Raw genomic sequence first — 18320 nt, forward strand, 5'->3', positions numbered from 1 at the left:
GTTTCTTATTATCATCCGTATGTCGAAATGAGGTAATTTATTGGTGGAAGTTAGAAATGGAGACCCAATTCGCGTTGATTTTGCAGTACACTTAGAACTTCCCTTAATTTTTAGATTTTGTCATTTTGACAGTTCACATCACGTTGTAATGAGAAAACATATCTTAGAAGCAAGAAAAAATTTTAAGATATTTTACTGGAACGTTCATTACAATATGATGCAGACAGAAAGCATAGGCGATGTTCGTTGAACCCAAGAAAGTCTAAATATGATCTCCATGAGACATGAACAACTCCAGCAAGAACTAAACTTTTCCGTCTTGCATTTCCAATTTTCAGACGCTTTATCGTCTAGGTTTTCCAAAGTCAACACCAGGCCCAACTGCAATCTCAAGCCGCTGGTTCCGTTTTTCACACCCAGCTCTCCGTGTCAACTATTTATGAGGACTTGACATTACATATGGTCACTCTTTAATTACTGACCACCTTACCTTCACATTCGACGTTCTTGAGATTTTGTAGGACTGCTGCTTTTCCAGTAAAATGGACTATGCTGATTGAGGAATCGTTTATCTATGAGACTAGAGGCGTATGATCTGGACACGAGTAACGTGCACACTAGCCATTGCAAACCTTTTTCTTTTTTGGTGAGCCTTCTTGACAAGCGCAGCAATGGCGGTAACATGTGGGCTTGACAAGACGCCGGATATAATGTATTTAAGGTGGATATTCTTGCCATGTTTAAAGGGTGTTCCTGCCTCCGCTAACGGCGTAATTAACCGGAAAATATTTGTTTACTTGTTATTGTTTTTAAGATAACATCTTGATAAAAAAACTGCTATAAAAATAAAACTTTAAATAAAATCGGTTAGGCTGCTGCTTTCGGGCTAATCAGCACATCGATTGTGGAGTAACACTAAAACAATAAAAATGATGCGTGACACTCTTGCACCAACAAACAGATCAAGCCCTGCCCTCTTGCTTATTTCTCACAAAATTGGCAACTTTCTTATGGGGCAAGTCTACCAGTTGTATGGTCAGTAAGCCCCCTGAAGCCTGTCTTTGAATTGACTTTCTTTCCTGGAGATAAAATTTAGCCAAAAAAGAAAAAGTAAAGAAAAAAAAAAAACATATCTAAATACAGTTTCAGAAATTGAGATGGGATTCATGGTGGCACTATCCATTTAGTAAATTGGCAATTAATTGGCAAATTGGCAATCTAAATACGGCCTTGAAACTATCAAATTCCCGGGTCATCTTTAATCCTAAGAAAATCTTGTCCGGATTAATCATTCCATTTCAGAAACAGGAACACCATATGATACTAAACGTTCAAAAGGGATCGCCTGTACAAATGATTCTCGATATTAGGTTTATTCAGCTTGAAACAATCTCTATTACAATTGGACTCCTTACATTATGTTCACCATCCGACCAACTCAAGCTTCCAAATGCATAACCATGAGGAGAGCCACTGTTGGTTTCAACAGTCACAGTGAATTCATTCTCTTGATCAACTTCCTCAAACTTCAAGCACTCCGGTTGCACTGAGATCGCAATCCCAGGCGGTGATTGCACATTGACAATGTAAGTTCCTGGTGTCCCAACATTTTTTAGGGTTCTAGATACCGTGGCCACCCCAGTGAGATTAGTGATAGTAATTGATGGGTAGTTAAGGTCAGAAACCTTGATCACTTGGCAGGGACATGAATAATTTTGTCCTGAGATTGCAAAAATGGAGCTCTGGTTGTAGCCAATTGCACAGAAGAAGTTTAAATAATCTGTAACTGTGGTGTCATAAACCAACCCTGGGTCCATGGCCCTGTTAGGATTAAGATGACCTGCTCCATAGTTAAATGATGTTGCTGCCTTCATAGATGCATTCTTGATTGGCTCATTTAGGTTATCAAGCACTGTTGCTGGAAAAATTAACAGATAATCACACATTAAAAACATCATTAGCAATATGCCTGTTCAGGGTAAGCGAGATGATAAAACTCAATTATGTTCATTCATTCCCAATGTACAGAGAAGAAAGACAAAAGAGGATATCTTTATATACTAAGATACATGAGATACGAATGCTGCTGTGCACTCTTTGTGTGTTCTGACAAGCGAATATGGAAGCCTTACACGGATGATTTCCAACTTGTATTTGGGTATTGTTGCTACATTCGGTTCCACGTTTAATTGTGGCATGCTGATTAGCTTTGGGAAACTTATCGTACTTAAATGCCTACAGGTTTAGGGAATTGAACTTTTCAAGATGTTCACGCATTAACTGCCTGAGTACTGTGAAGATTAAGCAGTATTCAGCTTGATTATGAGTTTCATCTTTGAATTTGGTTGGTTCATGATTCTATCGCTTTCTAGATGACTTGGCTGCCAGTTAGATTTTTCACTTTCAGTTATTGTGTTCGCAGTTTTCATGGTTTTTTTAGTGAGTTCAGGCATTGGATTCATGATCTTCAATCCTGAATAATATTTTGGATGATCATAATCGAGTAAAAGTCATGCTGGACCAAAGGAAATCTACCTGTAGTCATAATTGCAGACTTGATTGCAGCAGGACTCCAGTTCGGGTGTGCTTTTCTAAGCAGGCCTACAACTCCAGCAACATGTGGGCTTGCCATTGATGTGCCTGAGAGAATCTTGAACTGCACCATGCGATTTTCGAAACTGTATATTATGTCTGACACAGCTTCGGTGAAGGCTGAAAGGATGTTCACTCCTGGTGCTGTTATGTCCGGCTGCATCAAACAACATCTGACAAAATCTAACACTTTCCCAAAAAGCCATTGCTTCTTAAGTTTCTCCTAGCAGTTCAATTTATTAATTGCTCAATCTCAGAATTGTTGCTTTGATTTCTTAGATTCCCTTTCTCTTTCACGAGACATTAAGCATGGATTAAGAAATTAAATCAAAAGATAACAAGAGATGGATTGAAAAACTCTGTAAAGAAGTATAGTTGTTTCTGCAGTTAACAGACCTTGAGGATGTCTGGATTGAGTTGGTTAGGCCCCTGACCGGAGAAAGAAGCCATGACAGGAGAAGGTTTTCTGCTCAGCTCAGTGGATGGAGGCTCTATATATGCAACGGGAGACCTGTACACAAGTAGCAGCATCAGTAAATTTAGATAGAATATCAACGGAAAAGGTTAATCAAGTTGAGAAATAATGTTTTTGAACTTTTGTTGACATTTGAGTAAATAATCAAGGGAACAAAAATCAGCTGATGAGTGTTCCAGATTTGACAAAGAACCATTCTTTTATGAGCTTCAAGATGTCACAGGTTTCTAGCCCGTAGATTCTTTCACCACTATGAAGACCATCGACTAACAAGCTGGGAGTTCAAATTTTATGAAATTGAACATGTAAAACCTACCATAAATCGAATTTTCACAAGAAGGTTAGACTAAAAAAGATCTAAAGATGGTAGTTCAAATCCATCCCTGGCCAACAGGCGGCCAAAAAAATCAGCCAACACCTTAGCTAGTTGCGTTACATTAGTGAAATTGTCAATGTAACAGAAGGTACAGCAATTTCTGGCGCCCTGTAAAGAAAAGTACAAGTTGGTATGAAGAAAATTTTCCATGTTTAGACATTTTATGAAATCTTAGCAATTTTAAAGACTCCTGCAAATGTAATATGTCCAGTGATCTACATACAAGGGCACAGCCATCAAGGTTGAAAGCATAGAAATAGCATATACTCTGTGGAATTGATATAGTCGAAGAGCTGCTTGCAGTCAGCAGTACTAATGTAAGTGGCAGGAATTGTTAACTCAAGCGAGCCATCAAAACCCGCATCCGGATCATTGCACAGGATCATCCCAACAGCTCCTGCTAGCTGCACTCCAGTGCCCTGAATAATTGGATTTATTTTCCCACCAAGGCAGGCTAAAATCTTGCCGTTAGCCTTCTCGGGATCAAGAAGAGAGTCCCCGCAATAAGCTCTGTAAAAATCGATGGCAGAAAATCTTGAAAACGTTTAATAAAAATACTGAAGCTGCAATAATCAAGGAAGCAAGAGGGTCTCTCACAGACGACTCATATGATGATGTCTTGATAACCACAAAACAATGTACACATACTTACGCAAGATGGGCATATTCTTTTGAAATAGCAGCATCTGATCCTCTAAGTAATGGATAGAAGTTCTTCAGCAGAGAAGTTGAAGAAAGACTTTGTCCCTGTGGTGAAAATTAACGCGTGAACGAGAACAAGAGGGTTCGGATGTTTTAATTAGTTAATATTCTCATGAGATATTTTCTGAACAATAATTCCTTGAAGATTAAAGTACCAAATTTGCATACCTTAAGAGTTTGGCCATTGCCGAGAGAAACAGAAGCTGGGAAGTCTCTACCGGACGTGGCCGCGGCGACAGTGAACAGCCATGGGGCCACATTAGTCACTGAGCCCAAGCCCGGTCCGCCATTGCCTGCCGAGATGGTAACTGGGATACCTCGGCTAATGGCATGGAACGAGCCGATGGCGCTTGCGTCTTTCAAATAATCTTCCAATTCACCGCCGATGGAGATCGAGATTACATCGACGCCGTCGCCGATCGCCGCGTCGAAAGCAGCAAGCACATCAGCAAAGAAACATGAGCCACTGGCGGTCTGATCCCAGCACACCTTGTAGGCGGCCACCCGAGCCTTGGGTGCGCCACCCTTGGCCGTCCCCTTAGCCAAGCCGAACATGCTAGCGTCCAGCACAGGGCTGCCGCCTGCCGTCGATAAGGTGTGCGTGCCATGGCCATGCCTATCTCGAGGTGATATGTAATCAGCCGGACTGCCAGACGCGCCTACTGCCGCCATGTAGCCCTTGTTATGGTAACGCGCACCGATCAGCTTCCTAGAGTCATCAGCCGAGGCAAAATTAAGAATGGCCCTTCCTTATAAGAACGTGGTTTATATGTACATGGGTGCTTGTATGAACAAAATTTTCTCCATAAAAATGGGATAATCCGACAATTTGAACCTCGCTTGATGTGGCAAACTGAGTTTGAGATCTGCTAAGCCCGAATTTTACTGCATGGCTTGCATTGAGGGGAAAAATATTAACTTGTGAAACAGAAAGGCACATTCGGCACATCCCGCATTTAAATAGATGGATGGTTGGTGTAATCCGCGGGTTCCACATCAAAGGCCCTCTAGTAGGCCTGAAGAACAGTAACGCGGATATTCATTCTAAACAGAAGTAGCAGGGAAAAGGATTGGAGAATGTTATGTATTAGCAGACCTGTTGCATCGAATACCATTTGTGTCTGTTTCGTTTTGGCAGAGACCCTTCCATTTTGTAGGGATGGGCCCAAGGCCTTCGTCGTTGAAACTCTGGGATTCCGGCCAAACTCCTGAAAGAAACCGCAAAAAAGGGGACGGAAAGTAAGCATTTCGGGAAGCCCATTTGGCATCAAATGTTGCTCATGATCGATACTATTCATTGGAGCAAGAAGACAACAAAAAATGCTTGAAAGATCGCAGAACTATGCCAGATCTAAGGCTCCTGCGGACCTCAGATCTGAGGTATCCCAGGTCAGTCCTGCAATGATACGAACCACCCCCTTCAACTTCAATGGGGTTATTGACTCCCTTTCCTTAAAAAGTCTTCGGGATTTCATCGGCATCCTTGCGTGTCTGGTGTTCAGGAAGGAAACTAACATGCCATAAGAGAACCTCTCCCAATTCATGTTCCCTGGTGTTCTACTATTGAAGCCCAAGAAGTCAAGACCAATAATCATTTTATAAATTTTCAAACACATACCAGTATCGATATTCCCAATAATCATGTCATCACCATAGTTGGTCTGCTCCCAAATTGAGTCCGGCAGAGGCTGGCCTCCATCTTCGAGCCCCAAGAAGTCCCATGAGTGGGTGGTGTGGAGCTTGTAGCCCTTGTTGGGGAATACAGCCACGACGCTGGGATGCTCTGCCAATGCCAAAGAAGAAGAAAAGCAAGTATGTGTTACAGTTTTGACAGACAAACGCCCATATTAGATAACTGCAAATATAGCTGCTCAGCAAGTGCGAACGAAATTATTCTTGAGTAGAAGGAAATTGTGCCTACTCTATTTAAGAACATGTTAGACAACATTTTGTATTCATATATATATATATATAACTTGACATTTTTGTCGTAAGAATTGAACTGGAACCAAGCATAACGAGGTGAAGCCCAAGTAAGGTTGGTTCAAGTCGACTCATTGCCCACTCCTGTAAGGAGTGAACAATCCCAAACTCAATATTAAATGGGTCTGGCACGTTAGGGCCCTGTTGGTCTTAGTTGGTATAAGAGCAGCATGGGCAGGCGAAGTTAGGAATTTTTCCTGAGGAGGATTGAGGCCCAAATATCATTTTTTAAAATTTTTATATAAGATACATGTATTTTTTTTTTGAATTTTTGTGAAGGTGCCCTTGGCATGATAGAGATTGAATTGTGTGCAACTAATGTGCAAGCAAAAAATATACACCAAAAGACGGATGAAGGTATTTTTAAATTTTTTTTATAAGGTAAAAGGACATTTAGATTTTTTTCATAATCCTTCTTTACCCTTGTGAAAAAATTCGTTTTTGTATTTTTATAAGGACATTTTGGTCATTGTTGCCCTATGCACAAAAAAATTATTCTAAAAGATAGCGTATGTTACCAGCTTTGATAAGGTACCCAGTTTACCCATTTTGTGCGGGGGTATACGTTTACAACGCTAACCGGCAGAAAAAACAAAACAAAAAGAAGCCTTCTCCTCCGTTTTTTTTTGGTTTGTATGAAGCAGTCAGACCGCAGCGAGCGAGAAAGAGAGAGAGAGAGACTTCTCACCTGCAAGGTCAGAGGCCTGTTCCTCCTCAAGATTGGCAGCAAAGCCATTGATGTGGTTTGTGTAAGAGTAGAAGATCGATTCCTTTGCCTCTTCCTTGCTGCATTCGTCAAAAATTTAGAAGAAAATCCGTGCTGGTGGATTAATATGATGTTTGTTTTGACGCCTCACCTTCCTAGAAAGGTACCCAAAAGTTCATGATGTGAATCGGCAACAAGATCCGAATTGATGGAATCGGGGACGTGGGAATGTGCTCCCAAATACACTACATATGACTAGCATCACCACACGGACATGCGAGTTAGATCGTATATTCTGATGGAATATGCAAGCATAAGAGAAAACTAAGATTGCATTGGTACTTTGGATCCACCCGCAGGAACTACCCCCTAATCGTAAAATGTATTTCAATAATCTATTTGTTGTCCGACTCCTCATTATCTAGATACCTGGTTTCACGAGAACTGACAAAATTAAGATGTCTGACCGACTAGAGTTTCGAAATTCAATGACATATAATTTTCTAGAACAAATTAAGATCAAATTGGTTGGGTAATATTCCATGCAAGATTTGAACAAATCAAGATTGATTTAGTTAGGTAAAATTTCCACTCAAACTATGATCCAAGTCACATTTCTTAGTAAATGGACCCTACCAGAGGCACCATCATGACGTTCGAATTGCAGAGAAGAATATTCGAACATGGATTATACCAATTCAGTTTTAACACACAGACGCACACAGAGGAGAGAGAGAGAGAACCTTTTTCGCTCCATAGCTGGACCTGACGATTAAAAAGAAAAAGAGGACGAAAAACAATGGCAGCTCAAAATTGACGGTCCTTCCCTTCATCTTGCTATAATCCGAGGAAAAACAGCTTTTCCTTAGAAGAAGGGCTGTTCGTTTATATGTATACCCTTCAAGTAATGGCCTTCATTACTTATGCACGAGAGGAGAAAAATGCAAGACCCTTTTTTCTTTTGTTTTCTGGAAGCGGGGAATCCAAATAACCATTAAGAAGATTGCCTTTTTTCCTTTTTTTTGAGGACAAAGAATGACGACCCGGAATTAAGAGAATTAACAAAACATAACCGTACTTATTATGGAGACTTTTGAAACGTTTATGAAGCTAGAACCGTTTCATTCTTCAACATTATGCTTCTTTATTTCAGCGAATGCCAAAACTTAGTGAAGGAAAGAATTGACTCTTTTCAAATGCTGAACATTCAACTCCTTTGTTATTGCAGCCAACAAATATAGAGCAGAACATTATTTCAACATTACAACAAGACTCCCAACAAGGAGTTGGGAGAATCCCGAGGTGCTGAAAAGTGAAAACACCCAAGTACAATACTACAGGTAAACTCTCGTGGAACACGCTATTCATGTGTTTGACACCTCTCAAGTCCTTACATCACCATGTGAGGGGCATTTTAGCTTTTGTGAAGAGGGATCCATTCAAACGCAACTTCCACAAGCAAACAATCACACATGGTACTCTTTACTAATTACTTATAGAACAGTTGTTTTGCACAAGTAATAAAAATTCATGAGAATAAATCAACAGATTGAATAATTTTGATTATAACAAAGAAACATAAACTATAGCCACTAAGGGGAACAACATGTCCTCCTAGGGTAAATAAGAAAAACCTAACTAATTGAAAGCAAACTTATTGATCTCTTGATCCTCCAGCAAAATTGAGGTGGGCATGATCAACAGTTTGGAATCTCCGTAATATTCAGTTCGTTCCAACCTCGACAGTAATCGGACTTCGAACATAGTGTTTACCATCGAGCCAAATCAAGCTGCCAAAAGCATATCCATCTCTGGCTCCTTCCTTTACCTGAGCAGTGACCTTGAATTTTTTTTCTTCACCCACTGCTGAAAATTTAAGGCTGTTCGGCATCACTGAAACTACTACTCCGGGAGGTGACTCGATCTGGACTTTATATGTTCCTGGAGCGCCGACGTTCTTCACGGTTCTCCAAACGGTGGCCGAGGTAGTAAGATTTATGAAAGTGATCGAAGGGTAGTTAAAATCTCCAACCTTTGGCACCTTAGAGGAACAGACATAAGTCTGGTTGGCGATGAAGGTCATATATGTGGTGTTGTATCCAATAGCACATAAGAAGTTCAGGTAATCCTCGACACCGATATCATAAACCAAGCCTGGATCTATTGCCCTGTTGGGTTGAATGTGGCCTGCTCCATAGCTAAATGGTGTCGCTTCTACTAGAGATGCATTGAGAATTGGTTCCATCGTATTGTCCCTTTGACTCGCTTTAAAAAATGCAACCGATTAAGGAATGAAAATGAATTATGATACAGTAACAGTATTTAAATTCACAAAACAGATACATATTATTATAACAGAAACTCAATCTTTTTATAGTTTAGATTGCAAAACGATCCCGCTTCATTTATATCTAACTCAATTCACCCTCATGTCCAAGAATAGATTTGACTGTATTGGCTTGAAAAGCAAGTGATCACACATTTGAATGCCTGATTGAACACTCTATAAGAGTATTCTAAAATAATATAGGATTCAAAATTAAGTAACCAAATCCAGCTCAGTCAAATATAAATTCTTACCGGTGGTCATAATCGCAGATTTAATTGCTGCTGGGCTCCAATCGGGGTGAGCTTTCTTTATCAAGCCCACGACACCGGACACATGAGGGCAGGACATTGATGTACCGGACTCAAGGTAATATGGGACGTGACGTTTGTCTACGGCAAAACCTGTGGGGGATGCTGCCATGCTATAGGCAGCAAGAACATTCACTCCAGGCGCAGTAACGTCGGGCTGTCATATAAATTTCAAACAATCACACACACTTACATGTCATGTCATTCATTAGAAGTTGTATATAATATGAAGATATGAAGCTCAAATTTGTGACTGTCACGGTTCGTCACTAACTCAGACCTTGAGAATCTCTGGTGTAACAGAGTTAGGGCCTTGTGATGAGAAAGCGGCCATGACTGGTGATGGTCTTGTGCCCAGCTTGGCAATTGGAGGTGCTATATAAGCCACAGGAGACCTGCATACATTCACAGCATTCCATCTGATAAGATAAACTTGTCCCCGATCGTTCTGATTGACGGACTTCTTACATTTCCACTTGTTAACACAACAATTTCGCAATGTTCTCAAAAGTTCAAATCAAGGAGAAGAGAAGTTGACATACTTTGTAGAGCTAATGTACTCAAAGATCTTCTGCCCATCCGTTGCAGTGACATGAGAGGCAGGGACAAAGTGAGCATCAGCGACGAGTTCGTTCCCGCTTAAAGCGTCGTTGCACAGGATCATGCCAGCACCTCCTGCCCTCCACACTTCATATCCTTTACCAACTCTTGCGTTCGCTCCACGAAGGCAAGCGACAATCTTACCCTTTGTTTTTACTGGATCAAGACTGCCTTCAACACAGAGAGTTCTATATGTCCAAAGAACAGAGAAAAGAATGTCAACCTCCCCACACAAGCAAATAAATGTCACAATTAATCTTTTTTTAGTACGTGGAGTTACTTACGCGGCTGTGGCATTGGACAATTTGACATCTTGACCCGCGACCAAGGGATAAGACCGCTTTGGCAATGCTGGAGAGATGCTTTCCCCCTTAAAAAGAAAAGAAATGCTTACTTAGCATATGCATGAAATATAGGAGTGCTTATTGTGATCATGGTGTACCACTGGGAGTTAGGGCTTTATTGCTTCCAAGACGACTGTGCTTCTCTTCAATAGAATTGAAAGAGACAAAAAATGCCAACTTTTTCTATCTTATCAAGATCTTGTTGTTGCCAACGATCTCCCGCATGCAGAGAGGGAGAGACAGGGCTTTGCTTCATGACGAGAGTGTTGGACAAAGAAGAAACAGGAAAAGAGAACTTTCACACCAACCTTGATAGTGATGTTGTTGCCAAGGGTAACATAAGAAACAAACTCTCTGTCAAATGTGCTTGCTCCGACGGTGAACAGCCAAGGAGCCACATTTGTCACAGAACTGGATCTCGGACCGTCGTTGCCGGCCGACGCGACGACGGTAATCCCGTTGCTTACAGCGTGAAGCGATCCAATGGCGATACCATCAAAAACGTAATCATAGGGAAAACCTCCCAATGACACGGAGATTACGTCGACACCATCGGCTATGGCAGTGTCAAACGCAGCCAGTATGTCGACGTCGAAGCATTCGCCGCCGTCGGGCAGCGGAGTCCAGCAGACCTTGTAGGCTGCGACGCGAGCCCTGGGAGAGCCACCCTTGGCCGTCCCCATACCATTACCAAAGACGCTTGCATTGGGAACCAAACTTCCTCCTGCAGTGGACAGTGTGTGGGAGCCATGGCCATCGTGGTCTCGGGGAGAGTGGAAGCCCTCCGTGTCATGGTGATGAACGAAGTTGGCGTATCCCTTGTCGAAATAACGAGCGCCGATCAACTTCCTGTAGCCCAGAAAATCAAAATACGTTTAACTCGTTATTAAGGCTGAAGGCAATGAAAATTTCTAATTAAACGGATCAAAAATTGCCGGAGTAAGTTGCTGGTTCGGGTGGATATGGAACGAATCCGATCAGCATGGACCTGGGCCTTCGTGGTCTGAATCCAGATACAGTTTTGCTGGTCCTATTGCACATGCCATAGAGCATGTCTTATATAGAAGGTGTTGTAAGGATTACATAAACAATACGGTTCGAAGATCCAACACCGTAATAGATCATGGCAAAACATTTTCTTTTATTTTTAAGTGTTGAAAACTAGGACGACTTTACCTTCTTGCATTTAATTTTTGAGATCCCTTGTTGGATTTGATAGGTTTCAGATTGGATTCACCTCCTCTCCTTATTCATTATCACCATGAAAGAACATTTTTGTCTACATGCAGCATCGATTGTTGCCAGTTGGTTCTGAGTGCATTTAACCAGCCAAACACTCTGATGCACAGGAAGATCACAGGTTCCTTTGCAGTGCGCATGAGCGGCACACACACACACATATATATATATATATATATATATATATATATTATGAGAGAGGCCAAGCATTAGCAGGTAGGAGCAGACCTGTTACATTTGACGCCATTCGCATCAGTTGCATTTTGGCAGAATCCTTTCCACCTAGCGGGGACGGGCCCGAACCCTTCATCACTGAAGCTCTTAGATTCTGGCCATACTCCTATACAGCACCAGAAAATGAAAAATTAAAAATCAGGACACAAAAAGTATATATATATATATAGAGAGTAATATATAGAGTATGTTAGACTAGACTAGAATTCTACAAAGAGCTCACCAGTGTCTAAATTGGCAATAATGACATCTTCACCAAAGTTCGCCATAGCCCAGGCTGAGCCTAACAGAGGGATGCCATCTTTCTCGGCCAGGTCCATGAATTCCCATGTTCGAGTTGTGTGAAGGGAGTAAGCCCTGCTTGGGAACACTGATATAACACTAGGGTGTTCTACCAAAGCCACAGTAGAAAAAGGAACTTTAGTCATAGGAACTTGTTCTCAACGATGAAAATTCTACAAAAATATATATGGTCAAGGTTTTCATTCAATAAGAAAACACGCTCAAGTTCTTTAGTTACGCTTGTTTTATTATTTCTTAAAAATTTGAGCTCACTTTTTTTTTGTAAAAATTTCGTTTACAAATACATAAATAAGAGAGTAAACCATAAAATTATAACTGGACCAGTCAAGGCCAACAAAATATTCACCTAACAATAACAAAAAATAAAAATAAAAGATTTAATCATGAACACGGCGAGCAAACTGTGATGCCATGAAGAACCCCAGCAGGAAAGTATGAGAGAGTTGACATCAGAGAGAGAGAGAGAGAGAGAGTACTTGCAATGGCATCGGCAGCATCCTCATCGAGTTGTGCAGCAAAACCATTGATGTGATTTGTGTAAGAACAAAACACAGCATCTTTTGCTTTCTCCTTGCTGTACATGAGATGGAAAATTTTCATGAAGACGACTGAATATGTTACTGTTGCATGGAATAGGCGAAGAAGAATAATTATTTCAGTCCAGATTTCGTATTTACCTTCCGAGAAAGGACGCAAGAAATTCATGATGCGAATCCGCGACTAACTTATGGTCGACGTTGTCGGGAGAGTCATGGCTATGTGCGCCAAGGTAGACGATATACGACTGCCATGAGCGTGCGGGGGCATTCAAATTTACAAGTTTCAGTGCTAAACGAGGGAGACAGACAAAGTGAGAGAGAGAGAGAGAGAGAGATGTAACCTTTTGGAGTGCAAAAGCGGGTGCAAAGAACAAAGCAACAAGAAGAAAGATGAGCTTCCCCATCTCAGTCGATCGATGCGATGGCTTGAGGCCTCTCCGCTTTCGGGAACCGAGATACGAAGACCATTTTATACAGCCATCTTTCCCGCACTGGCAAAGGATAAATACCAGAACGTAAAATTTGCTGAAATCCATATCTGCAACTCTTATCTTCTTTCGGAAACAAAAAAAATCACGCATCTCTCTCTCTCGCCCCTCAAATTTTGATTATGATGAAGATTTCGTAAGATTTTCTCAGTATCTTCCTCTTCTAAATTAACTTCTGAATCCATTACGGTTGTCTTCAACTCCCCAAAAGTTTTAAACAAAGCTTCAGCATTAATGGAACTAGGACAAACGCTACTGCGGTCGACTAAGGATATGGATTGAGTTGGTTTAGCCTAATCAACAAATAAAATTTTGATCCACTGGTTCCGATCCTCTGACGCTTTTAAACCGGCGACGGTCTCGATATATATATATATATATACGTTCCTAATGCGCTGATGTCAATATATTTGATTTGAATCGGATATCCAACTTATTCAATCCAAAAAAATTGGATATGGATAAAAATTTAATATTCAATTAAGAAATCGGATTCGGATTTAATAAATGGCATCGATCGGATTCAGATTCAAATATACTTAAATATTCGATCGGATACAGATTCAAATCAAATTCACTTTTAGACAAATGTCTTGTATCTAATGCTTGAAAATTGACAAGATCTGGCTCAAAATTGGGATTCGGATATAAATATAAAAATTGGATTCAGATCGGATTTGGATTGTAAAATTGGATTTTAGATTTAGATATGACTTTGCCTTATTCGAATTCCAATCCGAATATATGAATGTCTGAAAAGGCGGATATGATTAATCCATTGACATCCCTAGCCCCAATAGGTACTCCTTTTTTTTCGTCGTGGAAAGAAAAAAAAAGCAACTCGAACAATCAAACTCATGCAAAGTGCAAACGTGAAATGCGTGTACTCACACCTTTTATATGTTGGCCTGGTTTATATCTATTTCAGTTATACTAATCTTTAATTACAAACAAGGTAGAGGTCGTTTGACAATAATACAATATGCCATTGTTTGATGCATCTACTAAGACGAATTCATCCTTAAAGCATTTATGTCTTCATTTTTTTATGTAAATCCATGAAACAATAATAATATACTGTTAATATTACGACATGCCTCTTTTATGTCTCATGTATCTGACCTCAATATCAAACACCTAGTAAAATGTTTTAGAAGTTTACTTCAACCTTTGGGCATATACGAATAATAACATATTGCTATTACTAAACAGTTTAAGCAAAAAAAATTAATGGATTAGTTGATCTAAGTTACATATCTTCCATAGTGTTCGCATGCATATTCTTATTTGTGCTGTTTTTTATTGATAGGGGCAAAAATCAATTGCTAAGCTTTGTGTGGACACAACCAAAAAAAATTAAAAGTTATGGGGGTGACACCAAGGTGTTTGAGTCTCCAATTTGACACCCTTCATACTTGCATAGGTGTCCGCATGTGTGAAGATAATAAGTAAGTTGTTATGCATCAAGAACGCTTAACCAGGACAAAAAAGGAAAACGATTTGTCGTTTCCCCTTTTGTCCTCATTGGGCTGTAAATTAAGTAATTTCAGGAGTCTGAACAGTTTTGTTCTCGAAATTTATTCAATTTCCATGAGGAACCATTAACTAACCTGCATTTGTCAATAAATTTCTTCTTCACTCGCGTCTTCCCTGCATCTTTTCCTCATCCTTTATCGTTTCAGCATTAATTACGCACAATACCGATTTAACTTGGTGGGTTATCTTGGATTTAATATTTTATGACCGGACGAGAAATTGGTTCCCCTCCAGAAAGGAGACGTTGTAAGGGTATCACCACGTGGCGCACTCGTCCGACTGACTCAGAAATTTGTGTTAAAGTAATTATAGCAAATATAATATTAATATTTGAATTTTATATATACAATCGATTAAAAAGATGTTATATTTCATTGTGCACTTCATGTTCCATGAAGCGCTATGTCGTTCTTCATCACAAGGTTGTCGGTCTCAGAAGAGGAAGAGTACTTCCAATGTCATCACTCTCCATCCCCACAAGGGGGGAGAGAGAGAGAGAGAGAGATGCAGGGGAGAGGGAGGAAACATAGTGTAAATAACATATACAACGATCTTTGAAAACTAGAAGAAAGCGTGGAAATAGGAATCCAGGGAAGGGATCTTTAAAGCGGGAGTCCTGGAATTTACAAGCTTAGCAAAAAAGCTCCTCTTGCAATCCTCAGCTTTGGGCCGATCCTGTCCCGACGGACAGGACTAGAAATTTCAGAGAGTCTCAGGAGCAACTTCACTCACCGCCACCAATGTCTACGTGTTTAGAGAAAAAGGAAAGCAAGTTAATGGCGAATGCAAGAAACATGAACTCACGACGAATACAGGGACGAACACTTTTTCACGTTGTAGTTCAAAGTTAGAGCAAGACACTTATTAAAAATTTAATTAACATGGTTAAGATGGCCAAGAATCAAACTGGTGCTTTTCATTTATCTATCCCAAATCGAAATCGAACTGACATGATTTATGCAGTTAGTTCTTGGCTGCATGAATATTGAAAAGACTCCCAAAATGAAATCGCACTTATGCAGTTAGTCCTTGACTGCATGAATGCGCATTTGGCGTCAACAGAGGAGAGAAAAAATCATCGTATACTTTTCCAAGCCAGGGATGGTGAGAAACGTGAAGTTCTAAAGCGACCGGTCATCAACGACAAAACCTTTAATTGCATCAACGACAAGACCTTTGTATGATCGGTTCTTTAACAGACCGAACGTCTTTCCGTGTTTGGAAAACGAAAAGTATTTCATAAAAGTTTTTCCGAAATTTCTGACTTGCATGGTTCAACACACTGGGTCTCCGCCAGCTACCTTTTACTAAGTCCAACCGAATCAAATCTCATTTTTCCGGACTTCGTTCATTTTGACTCGACATGAAACTTAGATGTGGCCTTTACATGTTCACTGTCTTCGCATCCAATCTTTTGACAGTTTAAACATTGTTGATCACGTCAGAGATGTGGCTTTTAACAAAAAACTTAAAAAAAAAAAAAAAGACAAAAAAGAAAAGCCCTGAACGAAAAATTAAAAAGACTGGCACCCTTAAAATATTGTTAGAAGTTATTAGCATGATTATAAACAATAGTCTAATATGATAATAATTTAGTATAAAGTTTCCAACGAACTTGTATGAAGCACACTTTAATTTAAGTTGTTAATAGCTGAAATTTTAATAACTAGTAATAATACAACACATTTGAACTTGAAAAAATGGATGTCCTAACATCTAACAAGTAGGAATCAAGAACATAATTAGTTTCGATTGCACCAAAAATGAATTTTCTGATAATCTACTTTAAGCTTGGGTTTGTCCTTGTTTGGAGTATGCCCATTCCTTGCTAAATACATTAAATCGGTCTCCTTTTGAGGTTGATTATTTGATCGGACCCAATATTTTAGGCCCTTCTATGAAGATTTATGCATATGTAATATTACGTTTAAAAAACATATAAATCATGAAAAAAACGATGCTTTTTTCTACACTTATAACGTGAGTTTTAAAAGTGAAATGATAATTAGACGATTGATTTAAATTCTCATAAAATTTTGTCTATACATTTGAAAAGATACTCTACACCACAGTTGGCAAACTCGTTGGCATGGGAATCTGCTTGAATTTCCTACAAGTCCATCCATGAGTGAATTTACAGCAAAATAGTTCTCCTCCCCCCTCCATCTCTCTTATTTCTGTTTCTTTTTCTTTGTTTGGTCGCCGCTTTGTTAATTTTGTTTTATTTTTTTTGGCTGACTTTTTTGTTTTCGTTGACTTTTCCTCACTCAAATTTGCCTCTTTCTCTTCCGTCTCCCTCTGCGGACTGAAATTGAAAGAGTACAGAGGTTCTATTCAGTGGCCACCAAAGAAGAGGGAATGGTTGTGCTTGAGTCATTCCAACTTTGTCTCCATAGTCAAAAACACACTATTCACCAGTCAAATTCTGGCCGTCCGTCTTCATTTCTCTCTCTCTCTCTCTCTCTCTCTCTCTGTTTCAAAGAAAAAAAAAAAGGGACAAAACCTGGTCTGCAAGCTTTCCCTACCAAGGAAAACTATGAAACTCCATAAAGGAAACTTCAGCCAGGCATGCACCACTGGTCCCTTGCAATCTCCTCCACGAAACTGCTTGGCCCTTGCCATATATCTCCCCCCACTACTACATTTGTCTTCATCAAACATGGATGGCGGAAACATACATGTATAAAAAGAGCCCCATTTATACATATCAACAGGCCACACATATTGTAAGAGTGAATTTTCCGCAAAATATATAGTGTAACGTCTTTTTAGTGACTTACCTAGGAAAAAAGAAAAAAAGTTAAAAAGCTCGAGCCGAAGTACATGTCCTGTGAACACAATGGGACACTGGTCGATGAAAAATATGCTTCGGGGTCAGGAGAAAAGGGAGAAATTAATGCATGAATGTCGTATTCTATATGCTTCATGAATTATATATAGAACATTCTTGCATGATCCATCCGTGTTAAACTGTTTTTCAGTAGGCCCACTTTCCCATGCCATTTTCCTGATGATCAGCCGTCAAGTAGCTGTTTCCTCTCATTCAGTGAGCCCACCATCTTCTGAGCAATAAAATATATCTCTGTCAAGGAAAGGCTTTCGTCATCTCCCTCTCCATGCCAATTAAATGAAGGGCATTAATTTAGAGCATAGCTACTTAGTCACGTCCTCACTGTCTCTGTCAATGTTTTGTGTTGAGCTCCTGATCTTAAATCACCTTCAATCAATTAACAACAACATGACATGGCCCATCGATTTGCTCCTCTTAAATCACCTTTAACAATATGATATCCCCCATTGATTTTGGATTTCCTTTAATGTTGGGCGAGTCAAGATTCTCAACCTGAGGCCCCAGATATATATATATATATATATATATATATATATAATTGAGTGGATTCCAAATAGATATTGCACTTAATTTTGATGTTATCCACGGGAAGAAATTGCCAAAATTTTGGTCTATGCAGCCATTTTGGGTCCTCTTATACAGTCTCTCAAATTCCCAAAGTTGAATGCCGAACAAATCTTCTTTTCCATTCCATTTGAACATTTGTTTTAATTTT

The 18320-nt window shown here is 39.8% G+C and overlaps 2 protein-coding genes across 2 annotated transcripts; both read right to left on the bottom strand.

The window, feature by feature from the left end:
- Positions 1–1296: 1296 nt before the first annotated feature.
- Positions 1297–7687, bottom strand: LOC116251402 (subtilisin-like protease SBT5.3). The gene is made up of 11 exons (XM_031625653.1): positions 7578–7687; positions 6986–7089; positions 6817–6914; positions 5764–5928; positions 5242–5353; positions 4314–4854; positions 4096–4190; positions 3711–3953; positions 2989–3103; positions 2536–2749; positions 1297–1918 (listed from the first exon to the last, which is right to left on the bottom strand). The coding sequence occupies exons 1-11, from the start codon at positions 7665–7667 to the stop codon at positions 1377–1379; spliced, it is 2319 nt and encodes a 772-aa protein (XP_031481513.1). The 5' UTR covers positions 7668–7687; the 3' UTR covers positions 1297–1376.
- Positions 7688–8328: 641 nt separating this feature from the next.
- Positions 8329–13531, bottom strand: LOC116249726 (subtilisin-like protease SBT5.4). The gene is made up of 11 exons (XM_031622954.2): positions 13072–13531; positions 12869–12975; positions 12668–12765; positions 12112–12279; positions 11883–11994; positions 10724–11264; positions 10356–10441; positions 10014–10259; positions 9752–9866; positions 9415–9628; positions 8329–9099 (listed from the first exon to the last, which is right to left on the bottom strand). Exons 1-11 carry the CDS (start codon positions 13309–13311, stop codon positions 8558–8560), a joined length of 2469 nt encoding a protein of 822 aa, XP_031478814.1. The 5' UTR covers positions 13312–13531; the 3' UTR covers positions 8329–8557.
- Positions 13532–18320: the final 4789 nt, after the last annotated feature.

The sequence above is a fragment of the Nymphaea colorata genome, chromosome 3 (genome assembly GCF_008831285.2).
Source record: "Nymphaea colorata isolate Beijing-Zhang1983 chromosome 3, ASM883128v2, whole genome shotgun sequence".
Classification (NCBI taxonomy): Eukaryota; Viridiplantae; Streptophyta; class Magnoliopsida; order Nymphaeales; family Nymphaeaceae; genus Nymphaea; species Nymphaea colorata.

What these genes read in the sequence shown, in the direction of transcription:
- LOC116249726 (XM_031622954.2), bottom strand. Translation starts at nt 13,311, where the DNA reads ATGCGTGATTTTTTTTGTTTCCGAAAGAAGATAAGAGTTGCAGATATG. An exon ending in TGCTGCCGATGCCATTGCAA is followed by an intron (nt 12,280 to 12,667) that starts GTACTCTCTCTC and finishes TGGCTTTGGTAG; the next exon opens with AACACCCTAGTGTTATATCA. An exon ending in TTACACCAGAGATTCTCAAG is followed by an intron (nt 9,629 to 9,751) that starts GTCTGAGTTAGT and finishes TTTATATGACAG; the next exon opens with CCCGACGTTACTGCGCCTGG.
- LOC116251402 (XM_031625653.1), bottom strand. Translation starts at nt 7,667, where the DNA reads ATGAAGGGAAGGACCGTCAATTTTGAGCTGCCATTGTTTTTCGTCCTC. An exon ending in TTGGGTACCTTTCTAGGAAG is followed by an intron (nt 6,915 to 6,985) that starts GTGAGGCGTCAA and finishes TGACGAATGCAG; the next exon opens with CAAGGAAGAGGCAAAGGAAT. An exon ending in AATGGTATTCGATGCAACAG is followed by an intron (nt 4,855 to 5,241) that starts GTCTGCTAATAC and finishes TGATGACTCTAG; the next exon opens with GAAGCTGATCGGTGCGCGTT.